The sequence below is a fragment of the Chenopodium album genome, chromosome 1 (assembly GCF_948465745.1).
Source record: "Chenopodium album chromosome 1, dcCheAlbu1.1, whole genome shotgun sequence".
Classification (NCBI taxonomy): Eukaryota; Viridiplantae; Streptophyta; class Magnoliopsida; order Caryophyllales; family Amaranthaceae; genus Chenopodium; species Chenopodium album.
Window position 1 is genome coordinate 774,202 of NC_137834.1, and position 20,398 is coordinate 794,599.

The 20,398-nt window shown below is 36.7% G+C and overlaps 4 protein-coding genes across 7 annotated transcripts; 3 read left to right on the forward strand and 1 right to left on the reverse strand.

Annotated features, from left to right (window-relative positions):
* The first annotated feature begins 1,070 nt into the window (after positions 1-1,070).
* Positions 1,071-5,976, forward strand: LOC145639227 (galactoside 2-alpha-L-fucosyltransferase-like). Its single transcript, XM_081690408.1, has 2 exons — positions 1,071-1,546; positions 3,968-5,976. The coding sequence occupies exons 1-2, from the start codon at positions 1,255-1,257 to the stop codon at positions 5,416-5,418; spliced, it is 1,743 nt and encodes a 580-aa protein (XP_081546534.1). The 5' UTR covers positions 1,071-1,254; the 3' UTR covers positions 5,419-5,976.
* Positions 5,977-6,221: 245 nt separating this feature from the next.
* Positions 6,222-10,880, reverse strand: LOC145639234 (protein ZINC INDUCED FACILITATOR-LIKE 1-like). Of its 4 annotated transcripts, none has more exons than XM_081690418.1 (18): positions 10,816-10,880; positions 10,473-10,680; positions 10,162-10,202; positions 9,962-10,022; positions 9,742-9,844; positions 9,537-9,639; positions 9,334-9,387; positions 9,195-9,257; positions 9,041-9,090; positions 8,865-8,940; positions 8,465-8,656; positions 8,296-8,383; positions 8,065-8,150; positions 7,849-7,956; positions 7,706-7,750; positions 7,511-7,599; positions 7,150-7,193; positions 6,222-6,728 (listed from the first exon to the last, which is right to left on the reverse strand). In XM_081690418.1, the coding sequence occupies exons 2-18, from the start codon at positions 10,615-10,617 to the stop codon at positions 6,637-6,639; spliced, it is 1,440 nt and encodes a 479-aa protein (XP_081546544.1). In that variant the 5' UTR covers positions 10,618-10,680; positions 10,816-10,880; the 3' UTR covers positions 6,222-6,636. The 4 variants fall into 4 exon arrangements, 1 of the variants encoding a protein (XP_081546544.1); XR_014114858.1 differs by having other exon boundaries at positions 6,633-6,728; positions 7,330-7,599; XR_014114859.1 differs by having other exon boundaries at positions 6,633-6,728; positions 7,330-7,625.
* A 4,648-nt stretch (positions 10,881-15,528) lies between these two features.
* Positions 15,529-18,108, forward strand: LOC145639282 (uncharacterized). Its single transcript, XM_081690481.1, has 4 exons — positions 15,529-15,722; positions 16,563-16,685; positions 17,140-17,242; positions 17,587-18,108. Exons 1-4 carry the CDS (start codon positions 15,628-15,630, stop codon positions 17,830-17,832), a joined length of 567 nt encoding a protein of 188 aa, XP_081546607.1. The 5' UTR covers positions 15,529-15,627; the 3' UTR covers positions 17,833-18,108.
* A 145-nt stretch (positions 18,109-18,253) lies between these two features.
* On the forward strand, positions 18,254-20,313 carry LOC145639252 (uncharacterized). Its single transcript, XM_081690440.1, has one exon. It carries the CDS (start codon positions 18,711-18,713, stop codon positions 20,130-20,132), a length of 1,422 nt encoding a protein of 473 aa, XP_081546566.1. The 5' UTR covers positions 18,254-18,710; the 3' UTR covers positions 20,133-20,313.
* Positions 20,314-20,398: the final 85 nt, after the last annotated feature.

Here is a 20,398-nt window from a genome sequence, read left to right on the forward strand (position 1 = left end):
TTATTTATTTATTTTTGTTTTTGAAGAAACTATTCTCACATAGTCACATGTTAGTCACCCATAATTTGCAATTTGAAGAGGTGAGTGTGATTGCCAATAGGACTTTGCCAATCTATCATTCTCATTAGTCATTGGGCCCAACCGTACCCCTTCTAGACTTCATACATGAGATCGTAAATATTGGACTACTTGCTAAAAGGAGAACAGCAAGAAGGGGCTTAGCCAGTAAAAAACCCGAATCTTTGTTTCTTGCATTTTTTTTTTTAAGGTTCATAGCACGTATTCTTCCTCTTATAGGAGGAATGTTTTCCCTTCGAAAAAAGGGTTTTTCTTCTTCTTCTTTAGAATTATTTTTCTCCTTCAAAAGGTTAGGCTTTTCATCTTTCTGGGTCGATTTGCTTTTTTATTTGTCGGAATACTGTAGTTTGTAGAGTTATTTCTTGGGTAAAGATTTGTGCGGGATCTAAAAAGCGGTTAATCTTTCTATTACAATCAGGTAGAAATTTACTTTCTGAATTGTGAAGTCAAAATTTCCATGTTTTAAGAGAAGTCAGAATTTTAATTTACTAAGGGGGAGTTGGGTAAGTTAGAATTTTCATGTTTTGAGAGAAATCAAAATTTACATGAATTATGATTGCCTTCATTTTCACTTTATTTGTGTCAATCAAACAAGAAGCGGTTTAAAATGAAATTTATGAGAATTTTGAATGCCCATAAAAATTAAGTTGGCCAAACAATACCTAAGTACCGCATTAAACATACTCCATACAATTTATTACCGTCTCCGCGTCAAGAGTAATTGACACGTTCGACATATTTTTTCCTCGTATGCATTTAATTACAAGTATTTAAATCTCATCCCAGCCTTTTTAAAAGTATTAAGTCAATTATCATATATAACTAACGGAGGAAATATTATCTAGCTATGACGCATGCATCGTGCGTGTTAGCCACCTTAAGAGCATCCACGTTCATAGGATTAATAAGAGTAGTAAAAAAACAAAGTGTATTAATCAAGCACGAGTCCCTTAGTGAAGAGTCAGGAATTTGGTAAGAGTGACAAAAGCTCGTCTTTCAGTAGATGTGACTTTCTTAAATCTCGTCTTCCAGTAATTGTCTTATTATCCGTTCTCAAATGGAGTCGGTAGGAAAATTGTACGATTAAAGAGAGAGAAAAACTCAAACTCAAACTCAATTTTCTCCAGAAAAACTCATCGATTCAAATCAACATCTTCTTCTACAAATTCAAATGAAATGATGTTCATGGATCTGAATGAGCTAAGAAAGCGATTTTCACCTTCAAAACCCCAAATCTCAGACGCCATTGATTCTTCTCGAGCTCAACTTCCTCGTCCAATGGCTTCTTCCTTCAACTTCATTGCTGCTAATGTTACCAAAACTTTCGCTGCTCTTCTCATTATTCTCCCTGTTTTGATCACTTTCTCTCTCATCTATCGTAACCCCAGTTCAGATCATCGGTTTTCCCCTTTTGCTGATGCTAGGGTTTTGGATCCTAAATCTTCGTTGACAACTTCGCAATCATCAGGTTTACTTTCTCTTTCTTTGTGTTTTCTTAATTATTTTCACCTTTTATGATCAGATATAGTGCTTTTTTTTATAATTATTATGCTTGCCTTTTGCTTCATTTTGATTTGATGAACTTGGGTTTTTCTTAAAGTTGACTTTTTTATTTTTATTTTTCTGGGGTTTTAGAAATTTTTAAGGATTTCGATAATGTGTGTAAGTTTAAGATGTGGGTGATTCATGCATTTTTTATCAGTGATTATTTCCACATTGAAGGATGCTATTTGATTTGATGTCATTTTACATAAGCTTGTTGTCTTCAATTATTGCTTGCTTTGGTTTGATTTATATTAGAAATCGGTTTTTTTGTATGGATCTTCTTTCTCCAGTAGAAGATCAATTTGTATGATAGTATTAGTAGTTTAATTGATTGGGTTGAAACTTAATTTTTGCTTTGTAATTAGTAGTTGTATGTGGATTTTGGTAGCTTGAACGAAGATGAAGACAGTGCTTGAATTTGTATATAGAGCAACTGTTGAAGGGTATTGTCCATGTTTCGTTAATGAGAGTTCGGGTTGGGGTGGGGAGAAATTAGGGATTATTGGCACCACTTTTTACTGAGAAGAAGTGATGAATGATAGTAATTTCATATTTGCAGTCCAATTTGACCAATGCAGTCCACTATGAAGTATTATAACTCATATTTATACAGATGGGTTACATTTTTTCCCGTCTTTTCAGAAAATTTATAAATTTAGCTTTGTGATGTTCGATAAACTGTAAGGGATGTCCACTAAGGCCATGATTGGACTGAAGGAAATCGTTCAAGGGGTAAAGGGGTCTGTAAATCAATGAGGTGGTAGATTGGTGGAGTTGGTGGTGCTTGAAGGAATAGATAGCAATGTGGGAGCTGTTATTCTTGTAACCGTTCATTCCAGCAATAATCTCCTACCTTTTTTCCCCTCTTCATATCCCTTCCACCAAATACTATCAACCATCTTCACCTTTATCCATTTACAATCTTTCTGTTTAATTCCTATTACAACTTTAATGATTTCTGCATTCCATGCAAGCCCTAACTATGCATTATGTTTGGTATCTTTTTGCCCCTTTGCAAGGCATTTTAAGGTTGAAGCTTTCTTAGTCCAGTTAGCTGACACACAGAGGTGTGTGTTGCCTGGTTATGCTATCTCACACTACCGTAAGCTATTTTAGCTGATATCCCTACTCTGAGATGCATTGCATTGGGAGGTACCTAGAAGGTAGAAAGATCCAGGGTAGGCCAGTTGATATCCCTACTCTGAGAGGCATTGCATTGTGAGGAACCTAGAAGGTGGAAAGATCCAGGGTAGGCTTTCCCTTAAACCATAGGCTTTCATTACAGCAGGCATAGCCATAGTGCCATACACATTGAGAGGAATATGGATGGTGATAGTGCCTTGAGAAGCCAGGTGATTTGATAGAAATGAAAGGTTCTCCCCTAGAAATCATTGGATTTGAATATGTAATTTGCACTATGGCTGGCAGCAGCCTTTTAGCAATCTTTCTTTAGGCTAGCTGCTTTTCCAGCATTGTGGTTCTCACTTGAAGTTTGTTTCTTCAAAGGCTAGATAAGCTTGAGTTCTTGTGCTGTTGTCAAATTTCCCGGTGGTTTTTGCTTCAGAAACTAAGCTTTAAAAAATTTTGTAGTCCAACCTGACTTTACCACTATAAACCTATATAGTTGTTCTTTACCACCTAAATGCCTCTTTGATGGTCAGCCTTTCTTTGAGCCTATGCTTCCTTGGGTCATGCCATTAAACAGGCGCCATTTTCAAGATTCTGTCCCAAAGAAAATTATTGCAGAGCGGTCCGTTTTCATGAATTACTTTCCAGGGAAACATGAACTAATTTTCCGAAGTACAAAAGAAAAAAAGGGGGAATTATGTACTGTTTTCAGTGCCATAATGAAGCATCATTGTAGAGCAGATTATCCAACATTCAGTTGTGGTACATTTATAGAACTACATAATTCAACTTCAGTGTAACGATTCAAGCAGTGCGGAGTATAGCTTGGCCTCCCCTGCTGGTAATTTTGTACCAGTAATGGCAGTAAGTGTAGGGTTCTTTCTGTTCGTTTGTTCTGAAATATTCGAAAAGTAAGCAGAACAAAGTTGACAGATTTGTAAATTTTTTATGCCACTGCATATGAGTGTCTTTTCTTTCTGTTAATGAAAATGCATCTGTTTTTGTCATTTGTTTGTCTTACTCTAGTGCCCATGATACCACTCTGTATAATGCTTTCATTTGAAACATGTCATCTTTTGTTAAGAATGGGTGTTATCAAGTACTTAACTTCATATCGGATAATGTGATCAACTGATCATGGAATGTTGCATGTATTTGTTAAAATTTAATCTTGAACTATTTTATGCCTTTTCTGAGTCACTGAGTGTTTCTACAGAAAATGCTGAAGTGGCTAATGACAAATTGCTTGGAGGACTTCTTCCCTCTGGAATGGATGAAGCATCTTGCTTAAGCAGATACCAATCCTTCATGTATCGGAAGACATCATCTTTCAAGCCTTCAACTTATCTTATCTCTAAACTACGGAAGTATGAAGAGCTTCACAAACGATGTGGACCTGGTACACAACCGTACAATGAAGCTCTGAAACAACTGAAGTCTGGCAACGAAACTGCTGTGCCTACAGAATGTAAGTATGTTGTGTGGATATCATACAGTGGCTTGGGCAATAGAATTTTGACTGTGAGTGCAGCTTATCTTTATGCTCTTCTCTCAAACCGGGTACTTCTAGTTGACCCAGGAACTGATATGACTGATCTTTTTTGTGAGCCGTTTCCTAGCACCTCGTGGTTTTTACCTCAAAACTTCCCATTATATAAAAAATTTGAGAATTTCAACCAGAAATCTTCCAGGTGTCATGGGTTTATGCTGAAAAAGAATCTTCTTAATGCCACAAAAGCCTCAACTGAAGAGGTACCACCATATTTGTATCTTCATCTGGGTCATGACTATAATGATCACGACAAACTTTTCTTCTGTGATGAAGATCAAACTCTTCTCAACAAAGTTCCATGGCTAATAATGAGGACCGACAATTACTTTGTCCCTTCCCTTTATTTGATCCCATCATTTGAGGAAGAACTATTTAAATTATTTCCTGAAAAAGTAGCCATTTTTCACCACCTGGGGCGCTATCTTCTTCACCCTACAAATGAAGTTTGGGGGTTGATTACAAGGTATTATAATGCTTACTTAGCCAGGGCAGATGAGAGGATTGGAATCCAGATCAGGACGTTTGAGGAGGGGCCAGGTCCGTTCCCACATGTAAATGACCAAATTCTGTCCTGCATATCCAAGGAAAAATTACTCCCTGAAGTTGACAAAGATGATTTATCTTTTGGTTCATCAAAGAACCCGAGGACCATTGCTGTTCTTGTTACGTCCTTGGATGCAGGTTACAGCGACTCTCTAAGAGAACTATATTGGGAACATCCAACTGTTACTGGAGAAGTGGTCGGAATTTTCCAACCAAGCCACGAAGGGTTTCAGCAATCACACAAGAAAAATCATAACAGAAAAGCCTGGGCAGAAATGTATCTGCTAAGTTTGAGCGATAAATTGGTGACAAGTGCGTGGTCAACTTTTGGGTATGTTGCTCAAGGTTTTGGAGGATTGAAACCATGGATTTTGTACAAGCCAGAGGATAAGAAGACCCCAAACCCAGCTTGTGGTCGTGCCATGTCTATCGAGCCTTGCTTCCATGCTCCTCCTTTTTGGGATTGCAAGGCAAAGACAGGTATTGATACTGGTAAGCTCGTACCTCATGTAAGGCATTGCGAGGATATTAGCTGGGGTCTTAAGGTGGTTGATGGCCTTGAAGAGCTATAGGTCAGATTTAGGTAGTTGCATTACTAGTCGTCAGTGTTGAATTATTTTCGAGAATGAATTGCTTCATATCAAACCTTGTGACCATGGAACTCTGCGCATGTACAAATTTGCCATTTCAGTAGATATATTGTGCATGTACTGTCGCTCGAAAACATGGTTAAACATGGGCATGGATGATAGACTGATGCGTCTGATTGAGCTCTTTATAAGCAGCAGAGGGAAAGGAGCAAAATGTACCCCTGAAATGCTCAGGAAATTGTCATTGAAAAAGCAATCATGAGCTACTGAGGTACTCCACTTACTGTATCAAAGCGTATCTGCTGCTACTTTTTATGACATCGGGCGTGTACTCTTTTTTGGCACCTATCTGTACTCGAGCAATCATCTGTTCGAAATAAAGTGATTAAAAGCTAGATTTGTACTTTGTACTACATAGTATGTTTTTGTGACCCAAATTTCTGTAGTTCTTTAGTATACTACTCCGTACTACTGTTTAGAAATAGTTGCCCCCATATTGACTTTTTTGCATTATAATGAAATACTTACTCCGTTCTTGTTTATTTGAAGCACACCTTCACGGAATCACGGGATACACTTTGTGGAAGAGATTATGTAATGTACATATATGAATCAACTGAAATAATTTATATACGTAGTACCTAATCCTTTTTAATTCTTGATGTTAAAGTTATTTTGATAAAATCACTCATTTACCTACTTTAATCAACTCCTTATAAAACGTGTCTAAAGGTTGTGTTTTGTGTTGCAAATAAAATAAAACAGAGAAAGTGTAATACAATCAATTTTATTAAATGAAAAGTTGTTTGATTAGAATTAATGCAAATGTTCAAAATATCAACTATCCAAAATAGATAATTAAATGATATTAATGATTAAAGCCTTAAAGGTGTGTAGTGTGCTTGTATGATTCCATCCAAATATGCCTTTTATTTTTGAACCTAAAAATATGAATTGATGAGGACATAGGAAATGGAAGGATGGTTAGTCCCTCCATCTCCCCCCCCCCCCTTCCACCCCCGTGGTTGGGGGTTCTATATCATATTGAATCCACCCTTGCATCACTGCAGCTTAAGTTCAAATCGCATCATATAATAGACCTCGAGTGCAGCACGTATAAGCCGGCCAAGAGAACAATTCTCATACTCTCCTCCATATCTACTCCTATCTCCTTAGACAGAGTTTGTAACTTTGTGGTAATTAGTCTTTACGTTCAACTAGTAAAGGTTTGAACGTTAACACCACACCTACGAGTTCCACCACATTGAGGAGGAAGAAGATCATATGTGTGCCTGCATAATGCCATCCAAAATCCTTGTTAGTTTAGTTTACAGTACAAAACTAGAGCAACTAACCAACTAGATTTCTGTAACAACTCCCAGTGGCTGAACCAGAAAATTTACAGTCATGAAATAGGTAATGCTCAACCGAGACATCCACCATAGATGCATTTATTTGAATGAAAATTCCAATATGAAATCAAGGGGGTGGCCATGGTCTACCCCAACCCCGGCCCCCTTGATTCCCCCTGACTACTCTCTCCGTCCTAATGTAATCTTTTTGTTACACGTAGACACAGAGATCAGGGAAGGCATTCACAGACGATTATTGATGCAGGCAGGCAGGCATGCAGCAGCAGTATAACAAAACTGCACATACAGTTGAGCATTATATAGAAATACTTGGTATAATTCTCTGGAGTCTAGACTGTACCTGGGAGAAAGGAAGCATCTTGACGCTTCTCTGACCATGAAAGCCTGGAGATTACATAAGCAAAAACACGGTATAAGAAGAAGCACCGTGTAGAGCTATCAACGGCATACAAACAAAGGATTAATCATTAAAGCATTTTTATTATGAATTGAACTAGAATCAAGTGTCTTAAAACTAAACTGAAAGGACAGCTCCAAGCATTCTTTTGTCCTCAAGGCTACTTAAGGGAACCTTAGCTTTCATCAAACTACTTGATTTGGTGTCTCAAGAATGGAAAACAGGACACGGTAGTATAATCACTGAAAAGGCGTGTGGTGTGGTGCATGTTACAGTAAACAAACTAAGAAACAAAAGCACTTACAATGCACCACCACTAGCTGGACCAATTGCCTTAAAAAGAGACATGGCGGTCATAGAAAGGCCGTTAGCAGCTCCACGTTGATCTTGATCCTGTGTTAACATAATATTCATCTCAACTGCATATATAGACATATCATTCAAGTAATATCGCTTTACATGATAAGGAACAGTCAAGAAGGTTAAGGTATATTATTACCACAGCTTGGTTTTGCAGAATAAATATGCTGGTGATGATGCATATCTGATCATAGATTACGAAATAGAATAAACTTAGAAATTACTCATCATATGTTGCTAAAATAAACAAGTCAACATACATAGTTTGTTAGTTTTACTTACTGATAAACAATTCTTGATCATAGAGGCAGAATTTAACAAGATGCTAAGGCTTAACCCCGAAAGCAATGCAAGGAAAGGGTAACTTTGTAACAGAGGTATTGACAACCCCTGCAAGATAAAGATGTAGGTAATGTTATAACATATACTCGCATTGGTTTTGGAAAAAAACCACAAATAATCACAAGGTTCAAAAAAGCATATATATATATATAGTACCCCACAAATTCGAGCAAACATGACTGGTCCGAAAAGCTTGTTCATGTATGGATATAAGATGAGCTGAAAAACCATCAATCCAAAACCTTTCAAAGCAGACAGGAATAATGGAAGCAAAAACAATATTGTAGTCATTCATTCATTTATTATACTCGTAGGCCTAAACATGTTTTGAACGATTGATGGTACAGTAAGGTGAAAAATCAAAAGCAATGAGCAATATCTGTATACCTGTGATAGAAAGAATAACACCTACGTCTTCAGACGAAAAGCTTAATCCTCCAAGTTTCCTGGGGCTTACTGCCCATAATGAGAATACCTATAGAAATGAGAATATCTTTGTGAACAAGAATTTTCGGAGTAATATTAGGAGAATGAAGATGATCAGTGTAATGCTTACCTCAGTGTAAGCCATATCATGAAGTGAGAAAATACAGTACACAATGATAGAGGACATCAGAGGCCAATTTCTGTATAAGCTTTTCGCAGATTTGTCAGCTTGTCCTTCAATTTCTTTCTCATTTGCAGCTTCCAAAGCTTCATATGAATCATCCCTTGATAAATTCTTTGATTTGTGCATGTGTAATGACTCCTGTGCAATGACGCGGCTAGTTAATTTACTCAGTTTGTCATGTCTATTGTGAAAGCTGAACTTAGAACTGAATAGTTTTGTTTTCATAACAAACTTAACTTCACAATTCAACTTAAACTAGGAGTAAATAATTTCTTAAGTTATACTTTAAAGATAATAATAGGAGTAAATAACAACGGTTTATTGAGCAGCAGATAAAGGGACTAACCGGAAGCCAAAATGAACCAACAGTGTTGACTGCTGCAAATACAGATGTAACAAGGCAGGGCAAAAAGTATGGAAATCTGCAGCAAAAAAAATACAAAATAACATCTGAACCAGATTCAGGGAGGACGCGAACACCTTAATTCAAAGCCATTAGCCCCCAGGCATTCGAAAACTGACCTTCCAAACAATGACTCCTGTGAAAATATCTGAGGGTATTTTTCTGCAGGCTGAAGATTTCAGAAAATGTCTTAGACTGATAGCTTATCAGTTATACAAGATTAACATGAGCAACATCTGTGATTCAACAATACACGAAGAGATGACAGCTTACCTGGGAAAGTAAACCTCCAAGTGCCGGCCCAATAATCAATCCTATACCCCAGGCTGTAGTAATCTGTACAAAGTAACTTGTTTAACAGATTTGTCCCTAAATTACTTAGTTGGTGCAGGAATTGGCTCAAGAAGCTTACCATGGACATGGCTACAGCCTGATGTTCTTCCCGACAAACCTCTGATACATAAGCCTGCTCATAAGTAAAAAAAAAATACTAACCTTGTTACAAGAACAGGAAGTGATTAACATTTGAGAAAGGAAAATAAAATCCACAATACACAGTCAAGCACAGAGTAAGTCGTGGAAAGATCTTTATGCAAAACAGCAGGCTAGCCTTACCTTAGCAGGCCCAAGTATTCCACACAAACTTCCTAAAAGAAATCTTGCTAAGACTGCCATCCAAAAGTTTACACTCAGACCAAACATAGTATTGAAAATCACCCTGAAATGTGACAATGAGCACAACAATAAATAACGACTTGCATTATTATTGAATCAGGTGAAATAGAAATGAGAGTAGAAATGGAAATAATTGGTTACTAACACAGCTATTGTTCCTATGATGATAATAGGCTTCCGACCATAACGATCAGCAAGTTTCCCCCAAATGACAGAAGTCATTGCCCGTCCAAACATGTAAGCAGATCCTTTGACATAAAATAGACACCATGAAGGATCAATTCTTTATCTTCTTATGAAAATAATCTGAATAAAGAACAATTATTGACATAATATGCAAAAGAAAAAAGAAAAAGATATCTCACCAACAAAACCTGCATAATATCCCACATCTCCCTCTTGCTCAGCTATATGAAAATCTCTAATCTGCACATGTATATATATATATATATATATATATATATATATATATATATATATATATATAATATTGTGAGCTCATGGTTGGTTCTGTTAATCTGTGTACAATTAACATAAAATTTAGCAACATTCATTTCTTAATTACCATGAAGTAAAGGAATGGGAAAAGCGATGAACTTGGCAGAGCTGCACGTAAAAGACAGAATTTTCAGTAATAACATATTCGAGACAATACAATTGGTGGCAAGCCAGGCCAATAGCATGGAACAAGCCAGCAAAGAGTATAAGAAAAAACGATTATGCATGTGTCATTACTCATTAGTCCTGAGTTCTATCATAGTTATAGCAAAGAGAATAATAACAACAACTTCCCATGATTCAATCATTCAGAAAACTGCTAATTGCAACCTATAAGAAAGCCATAAAATGAATTCATTCTAACAGTCAATCTCATACCAGTGCAAAGCACAATGATCCAAATGCTAGCCAGTGTTTTCCAAGGTATGCTATCATCAGTATCTTTTCGTTTTTCAATCTTACATCCAGGACAATCCTCATAATACACCTTCTTCAATAGGGGAACTTCGCGCTCATTCTCCATTTTCACCAATATCACAGTAATAGTATTGCCCTGCCTCAGCTCAATGGTTAATACTACTTACACCTGATTAACATAAATATTTCACATCATATTAAATTTTCTGAACTATTTATCAACTAACAAGAAGTTAAAGAAGAACTTTAGAACAATGTTGTCTTATGAATATATATAGTACGTAGTATAAAATTTTAACTATACCAGCTCAAATATTTAGCAAAGTGTAATATTATTTCATTGGACTCAGAGAAATGTCTTTTCTTTTTTTTCCTTCCCAGTTTTAGGGCTACACTTACCGTATATATAGTTTTATGTAATTTTGTTAAATGAGCAGATCAGAAATGAGCCTCAGAAAGGTGCTCCGAAATGATCATCACATGCGTCACCTTTTTTACTTTTCAACACAAGTAATCAGAAAAACCACAAAATTGGCATTTAAATACCGTGAAAAAACACAAATATGAACTATATATTGGGACGGGGGAGTACTAAATTTTCTAGCTTGGCCTACACGTCAAATTGGCAATAATTTAAAGTGTACTCAACCACATTCGTTTTCATTTGTTTTCTTTATGGTCTCAATGAGTTTCATGCGTATGGTAGATTAACTCTTCAACATTCCAAATCTTGACTTTGGTACTCAATCACAACTTGATTTTGCATCTCAAATTAAGTTAATACCAACTATTTATATTTTTGGAAAGATTAATGGGATCTGATGGGATTAATATATACTTTTCTGAAAAATATACACTAATGGTTTCTACCTTTGCTATATTTATTAAAATAGCTCTAATAACACTTCTCACTTCTCTAAAGTTTCAGGTTATTATATATAAAATGCTCATACATCAAAAGTTTTTATTTAATAAAAGGATAAGATGACCTATATCCAAATTTTCACGCTACATTTATTGAGAGGGTAATAGAGCAGCATAAGTTAGGGTATAGTGTTGAGAGAAGATTATCCTAACTTCTTGTTTATCTTTTCATTTTAAAAAAAAAAATGGAATTTTGACGAGTAAGCAAGATTTGTTTTGTCTCACCTACCCTTGCGGCTGCTGCAGCTAGCACTGGCATAATAACTCCAATCTACGCAATAAATTTCATGATAGAGTATAAAAACATATTCCTGGGCCTCAACCATCAGTTTAAGCTTTTGGTTGAGATGGTCCATTAACATGGTATCGGAGCCAGCGTGACATAAAGGTCACGAGTTCGAATCTCATTCACCCCCCACTTTCAGGTGGAATATTAATAAAACATATTCCTGGGTCTCAACCATCAGTTGTTGTATTTTTTGTTTTAAAAACTTGTACATTTTTTTAGTATACTTGTACATTTTATATACAGAGTAGAATAAAATTTTATGAATACAAATCGTATAATTTAATAAAAAAAAAACACAATATTAACGACTTCATGTACCTCAATGACACTACAAAATCATCTAGGCTGAGTCACCATATAATCTCTATTTCTTTTTTTTTTTTTATTAGAGCAGCATAAAAAAGTCAGCAATTGAGGAAAGAAAAGTGACTCGTCTAAGATGAACATTGCCATGTGAAAGAGGAATTGTCGGGTACACTTGGTAGGGAGGACCTGTGTTCGATCCCCCGCAACAACAATTGGGAGGGGACTGGAACCTAACCACCCATAATTGATCCCCGAATCCGAATTAGCCCAACAGGGTGAACCGGGTAGAACACCAAAAAAAGAGGAATTGTCGGGAAATGACAACGGTAGTTAGGGCCTGTTCACAATTACTGAACTGAGCTTAACTAAACTAAACCGATCGGAGTTGAACTGAAGTGAACTGAATAAAGTTGAAATGAATATTTCACTACTAGAAAAAGGCTCATTTCCGACGGAAAAATTCCGTCGAAACCACCCCAAAATCCGTCGGAAAACCCGTTTTCGACAGAATTTCGTCGCAACCGTTTGTCGGAAAAGACTTTGTAGGAAAATTTTCTTCTTCCGACGGAATTTCCGTCGGAAACACTTTTCCGACAAAATTTCCGACGGAATTTTCCGTCGAAAGAGGTTTTTCAGCATCAGGAAAATTCGTCGGAAACTGTTTTTACGAAATAAAAAAAATACGCCGCGCCACCACCGGCACGGCGTATCACCCATCTCTAACCACCAGCCCCTTAACCCGTTCGGCCGTTCCACTGCCCACAACCACCAAAACCCTTACCAACCTAACCCTAACCCACACAAACGAGCCTAGATCTACCACCACACTAAACAAACCACCCCCACCACCCACCAACAACCACCACCGCCACCACCAAAACAAACCATCACAAACCAAAAATTAAATAAACAAAAAGAAAAAAAATAATAAAATCCCAACACTCAACACCCAACCCCAACACCCAACCCCAACACCCAGAAACCCGAAAAAAATGAAAACAGGACAACAAAAAAATAATAATAAAATCCCAACCCAAACACTCAACACCCAAAAAAATAAAATCCCAACCCAACACCTAGTAACCCGAAAAAAAAAAATGAAAACAGGACAAAAAAAAAGATAAAAATTCAGAACAAAAAAATTAAAAACAAAAGATAAAAAAAAATTGTAGATGTACTACACTTATGGACTTACCACAACGATTCAACCACAACAACCGAAATTAGTCTTGAAATTGGTTATATAAGGCCAAATTCGACTATGGAAACGCTAGATATAGCATTTCCATGGTCGAACTTGACCTTAAAACCATAAATTCGATATAAAAAAAAAACACGTCGGAGCTTGGTCAGAAAATAAATCGGGATGCTTTGAAGGCTAGCTTTGCCGGAATTTAATAGCGAAGAAGAAAAAAAAGAGTAGAAGGAGTAGGAGAGGAGAGGGAGTAGCGAAGGAGAGGAGAGATAAAGAGAAGAGAGGGAGATTGAAGAGAAGAGAGAGAGGAGAGATAAAGAGAAGAGAGAGATGGAGTAGGGTGCGGCGAGAGAAGAGAGAAAGGGGAGCTGAAATGAAGGGTAATGGGTTAGGGTTAGCTTTTTATACAAAGTTTTCTTTTCTTAAAAAAAATTTAGTCAGATGCCTTTGCGACGGAAAATTCCGTCGGAAATTTCCGACGGATTTAAATTCGTCGGAAATTATTTTATTTCCGACGAAATTTTCCGTCGGAATATACTTTCCTTCGAAAATTCCGTCGGAACTGTTTGAAATCCGTCGGAAATTTCGCAGTTTGCGACGGATTTTCGTGTCCGTCGGAGCACTTCCGTCGGAAATCGGCCTATTTCTTGTATTGTTTTATGAGAGAAGGAAATTAGGAGCTGAATTGAATTGAAATGAACTGAACTGAACTAAATTGAAATTAAGCTGAAATGAACATGCCTTAGTTAGTTATTACCCTCACTTGCGAAGTTGTGAGTAGAGCTGTCAAAATCTGACCCAACTTGACCCGAAAAACTGACCTAATTGTATCCGATCCGTACTCAAAAAATAAGTGAAAACAATTACATGTAACCTGAACTGAAACATACCTGCCATTAACTAATAAATAATAAAGCTGATACTTTATGACCTGAACCCGAACATGTGATCAACTTGATATTAACCAAAAACCGATTTCACTCGACTTGACTATGATCTGAACCCGATTAGTAATCGACTTGTTTAGAACCTAAAATCGATTATAACTTGTTAGAACTTGTTACCGACCCGAATGGATATTGATCGACAACCTATTTGACCTAACCTAATAATGATCTAAACTCGAAATAAAACTAAATATGATTAAAGCTATCTAATATATCTTTATATATATAAAGATATCTAAAATTACAGATTACATGAAAGTCAAAAGTGAGAGGACAAATCATACCCTTTTGCAATGTTTTTTATATAGATGGACGTTAGCAAAACCTAACTATATCATCCTCACTCCTCATCACAACAACCACCACGACCTGCCTTTCTCTTTTCTCCCGCCACCACGACCACCTACCATTACTCTCCTCTCGATTCCTCAAAACCTCTCTTCCTTTTTCTCTCCTCAATCCTTCATTCCTAACACACCTCTCTTGCACAAAGAAAAGAAAAAAAAAAAGTAATTAACTATAAGTATTTTCCATTAGCCATTACCCTTGAAAAAATGTAGATCTCCAACAAATCTCATTACATGATAAGAGTATTTACTCTATTTTTCTCACTTTCCTAAAACTATAGCGCCATGTCATTAAACACTCAAACCGATACGGTTAAAAATTAAAGATAGTAGAATTGGGTAATCCAGACCCAGATGAGGGATATCCATTCAATCAATTGATTTTGTAAATCAACCATCTTTTTTCGGATTAAATAAATAATGTTGATAAAAAGACAAAGATATCCCAAATTGATAGATGCAGTGACTATTCATCTATACTACCTCTTTGTTTCTAGGAACATAATGCTCCCGAGAGTCTTATAGTATTATAAGGTATATCAAAATGTCCTAAGGCTATTGTCTGAATGCTTGGGTATCCTTTTAGCTCCTCTTGGCTAGTAAGTCTAAGGGCTCCGCTTGCACGTTTGAAGGTACGACCTGCAAAACAAGGAAGGTTAGCTACCCCGGGGGTGTGACCCGGGATAACCCTTTCGATGCTTACGTTAGCGAATGTACTTTCCAGATAGAGAGTACTTAGAGAGAGAAAGTAGAGAGAGAATTAGAAAAAAGTCGCATCATTAATTATTGGAGAACTATTAATAATTGTACTTTCAGGTAGTAGTTTTGTACTTGAGTAGACAGATTATGAGTAAACCCGTACTTTATGATGATTATAATGGGCTGAACCATGAAAGGGTATTTTATCGAACCAGACTCAGATCCAGACGAGTGTACGACCATACCCGAATCAAAGTTTCAAACTCAACCCGTACCTGCATAGGCTCAAATCGATTATCTGGGTTAAGTGGTTAACCATTTACGAAGACAAAGCAAGATCCGGTGAAAGAGAGGGAGACAGCAGTTGAAAGAAGTGCCCAAGTGAGGAGAGAGAAAGTCGAAGACGAGAATGTCGTTCATGAAGGGTGATCTTCTCACTAAAACCAGAAAGCTGGTTAAGGGTCTCGCTAAATCTGAGCCCCTTTGGCTTAAACCCATGCAAAAGTTAGTTTCTCCTTCCCCTTTTTTTGTTCAAAATTAATGCTTCGTGTTAAATTTCTGTTCTTTGATGCATTTCTTGATTTCCCAATTGTTAATTTTCTGTATTTTGTTGCTAAATTGCAGTCTCGTAAACCCTAGGTAGTATAAAGGTTTAATTTTCGCCGTTTTTGGATTCATTAATTGATTGAATCTCATAGTATTCTCTAGTTGTCTGGTGATTTGAATGCTTTTCTTGTTTGTTAATTGCTGGTTTTAGATGGTATTTGATCAATTGATACATTTCTTTGTTACCCATTTGTCAATTTTGGGTTTTTCACATTGATGGGTGTTGGTGATTTTCATTGTATTTGGAATTTGGTATTAAAGGTTAAACTTTGCTATCTTATCTATGCTTTAGTTTAGGGAACTTTAAGAATGAATTGATTCAAGTTTCTCGAAATCGAAAGTGGCTGGGGAAAGTTATATATGATGATTGATGAAATACCTATAATAAGTTTTGCCTTAGGGTTCTTCATCAGTATTCAAATTTACACGACCATCACTACCTGTTTGGTGTTTGGAGGTTTAAACCTATATGGAAAATCACTTGGGGGGTCAATCCGTTATCCGTAAATTGTGCTTCATGAATGTTCCCTGTAAAACATGACTACTTATAATCTTCGGGTTCAGAAAATATAATTTGGAGTTTTGATTGTCCACTCTTCTAGTGTATGATGTGCTGGCCTCCTCATGTTTCTAGTATTTGATATCTACTTCATGCTCAATCTATAAATTTAAAGTCGTCGTCTTTTCAAATTATTCTATATTGTTTGAAATTTGATTGCTCTCAGTTGTGCTTTCTAGGGCCCCTCCTGTTGTTTTCCCTCGTTCTGATGGAAAAGTGAAGCCGATCAGCCTTCCTGAGGATGTTTATGTAAATAAATTCTATCAGAAGCATCCAGAGTCAAAATATGAAGATCCTATCAAGTATGTCTTTTTCCATAACTTTAATTTTTCTTCTTTGTACTGTTTATTAGATATGGTCATGGAGCCTAGTTTTTGTTGTCCAAACCAAGCTAATGTGTTTGTATTATGTTCAAGCACTTGAATGTGTAATGAATTTATCATAGAAAAAAAAATTACAGATGTTGTGTTTCTAAATATTTTATTATGAATTTTGACATCAGATACTATAACATGATCAGTTGTATATGTGAGTGGTGAATGATACTCATTGACGTAGTTGTTGGCTGTGAAGTTGTTTGTGCTTGAATCTTCATTTTCAGTATGTAGACTTTTAGCTGAGTATTGTTAATGATACTCCAATGCAATGTTTACTGCTTGGCAGAATCAAGCAAATGATAAAACACCAAGACCAGCTATGTTCTATTATGAGACAGTTTTGTTGGTTTGGTTTATGACTTTTCTTCATTTTGAGCAGGTTTAATGGTTTCAGTCCTGTTCCAGCCCGTATTTTTGCTGGGCGAGTGCTCGAATTGAAGGAGCAAGGAGTAAGAGAGGAACAAGCGTTGGCCGTAGCTGATGTATGAGAGACTGTATATATAGTTTTTAATCTCTTTATATGTTTCAGTCCTTCATACCATATACTTCTCAATTATCTCCATAGTTCTACTTCTACCCTTAATAATAAGGCTACAATTGAGTTTTGTGCTAAAATAAAATCAACTTTGGCCATTAATTTTGTCATTCCACTGTAAAATTTCTGCATCCCATCCACAAACACAATATCAATTTTGACAATTTTGCAGTCAAAGTTGGTATGTTTCACTTTAAAGTAAAATATGACCTATTATCTGTGGAGGGACATAGCACTTCTGCCTTCATTATCTTTTTTGATCTTATAAGCTAACTTTACTATTTGCTCCAGATGGAATATCGAGGAGAGAAGAAATCCAAAAGGCAGGCTTACAAGCGTTTAAGGCAAATAGCTCATATTCAGGGGACAAAACCACCTCCTAATCCATATCCGAGTGCTATTAAGGAGATACAGGCAGAGGAGCGACCTCATGTCCGTGACCGATTTTTCAATCCTCATATACTAGAGATAGCTAAGAAGCTAAAAGAAGAAAGAGCTGCTGATATGCGGGAAAGGTTTGGAGGACGAGGCGTTTAGTCCTTGAAAAAGTAATTTGAATCAATCAAAAACTAGAGCGGCCTTGCTTTATCTTGCCAAGAGTTTGCACCTTTGCTTTTGCTCCATTCGTATGCATTTGGTTTTTCATTATTGTTACATTATTCACTTGATCACTTTTACTGAATCAGAATCATAAATCAAATTGATTTTTGTTTAGAGATGGAGTTATAGAGTTTAGAAAACAAATATCAGATTTTTTTACAATTTTTCTCATTGGATGCTAATTGCCAATAAATCAGAATTTTCCTGAACTCCCATTTGGTGCTAGTATATCCCTGTATTACTGCTGCCAGAGTTCTTAATTCTTTAGCTTTAAAGTTGTTTATTTCTTCTTTCTTTAATTTCAATTTATAGAGCAACTAAGTTGCCTATATCTTCCTTCAAGTACTGAAACAGGAGAAAGGAAAAAAAAAAAGTGTTTTTTGATGCTGTTATGTAATATGGCCTTGGTTTGTCTAAAATTCCTCCATTTGTATGTATATTGAAACAACTGGAATTAATTCTCTATTATAAAAGCACACTAGTTTTTTTTATATGTTGATTAAACTAGATAATGCAAGCAGTCCCTTTAAAATATTGGAATTTGTACGATCATCTATTTGATACTTGGGATAAGTTAAATTAAAAGGGGAAAGATAGAAGATTTTGCAATTCCACATAAACCAAATGGCTTATAGAAATGACCAAAATCTTAATATCCCCAGCTCCACCATGAACCACAAATATAATTGACAGTCTGCAATGACAAGCTGATGTGTCACAATCTGAGTGGCTATTAATCTTTATTTGTATCTTCCTCAATTCTCTCTCTTTAACTATCCATCAATCATTCCAAGATTTCCAACCTGATTTGCAGCATGAAAGCCATTAACTTCCCAAAACCCAGCAACAACACTCTCAACTTAACTACTCCAATTTCCACTAAAAATCCCACCTTTATAATTTCTTCTTATCCCCATTTTGCTAAATCCCTGAAATACCCTTCACTCTTACTTTCTCTCTGCTCCAGAAATCCCAACATAATTGGTGAAAATCCAAGTCCCAATTCTAATTCCAATGTAGAATTTGGTTCTAACCCAAATGAGATTGACCCGGAAAAAAACCCACCCAAACCCATTTCTAGCTCAAGTACTAACCCTTCTACATCATCATCATCTAGGGGCTTAATCTTTGATCTTGGCCAAACTGGATGTTGGGATAGTGCTGAAGTTGGTTCCCCTGTTGTGAAAAGATTTTTGAGTGATGATGAAGAGAGGTGGTATATGTGGTACTATGGTAAGTCTGATAAAGAATCGGGTTTGGGTTCGATCGGGTTGGCAGTTTCAAGCAATGGGGTGCATTGGGAGAGGGGAGAGCAAGCTGTGGATTCGGGTTCCGGAACTGGGATGGTGATGACTTGTGGTGAAGATTGGTGGGCATTTGATACAAGAAGTGTTAGGCCTTGTGAAGTTATGATCATGTCTAGTAATAAAGTTAGAGCTTCAATGGCTGTTTATTGGCTTTACTACTCAGGTTTGTGTTCTGAGGAGGTGGAATTCCCACAAGAATACAGTCTCCAAATTACTGAAGCTGTAAAAGGGGTTGGGTTCGGGTTCGAGTTCGGGTTTGGGAGTGTTTATAAGTCATTGCCAGGGTTAGCCATAAGCCAAGATGGAAGACATTGGGCTAGAATTGAAGGTGATCACCATAGTGGAGCGTTATTTGATGTGGGTGCAAAAGGGGAATGGGACTCTTTGTTCATTGCTTCCCCACATGTTGTTTTCCATAGTAGTGGAGATTTGAGAATGTACTATCATTCCTTTGATCCTCAAGAAAAGAAATTCGGTATCGGTATCGCAAGATCAAGAGATGGGATTAAGTGGGTGAAGCTAGGCAAGATTAAGAGTATAGGACAAGGGGTAAGTAGTGAGGGGTGTTTTGATGAAATGGGGGTTGTGAATGCTAGTGTGGTAAGAAATAACAAAGCAGGGAATTATTTGATGGCATATGAAGGTGTTGCCAGGGATGGGAGGAGTAGTATTGGGCTGGCGGTATCGGAGGATGGATTGACTGATTGGAGGCCAGTGAGCGACAAGGCGGTTTTGATGGCGGTGTCGGAGGATGGATGGGATAGCAATGGAGTTGGATCTCCATGTTTGGTTCAAATGGATGGAAATGATGATCAATGGAGGTTGTATTATACTGGACTTGGTGTACATGGTAGGACTGGAATTGGGTTGGCTGTTTCTCAAGGAAGTGATTATACAAGTTTTAAAAGATGGACAGGGTTTCATTTATGATTAGTAAATAGGGTTAATGTGAATTGTGTGATAGAAATCCCAAATTATATGCATTTAGCTGAATATTTGATGTAAAAAATTCATGGTCTAACTTATGAGCTGCGTTATTAATTTTTGTGCTTTCTAATACATGACAATTTATTTGTCAACTTAATACTATAATAACGAGGTTCTTACATGACAATTTATTTGTCAACTTATGAAAGTGTCAATCTCATATCCGCTAGTTTAGAATCTAATAACTAGGTTAGAACCCATCGTTCAAA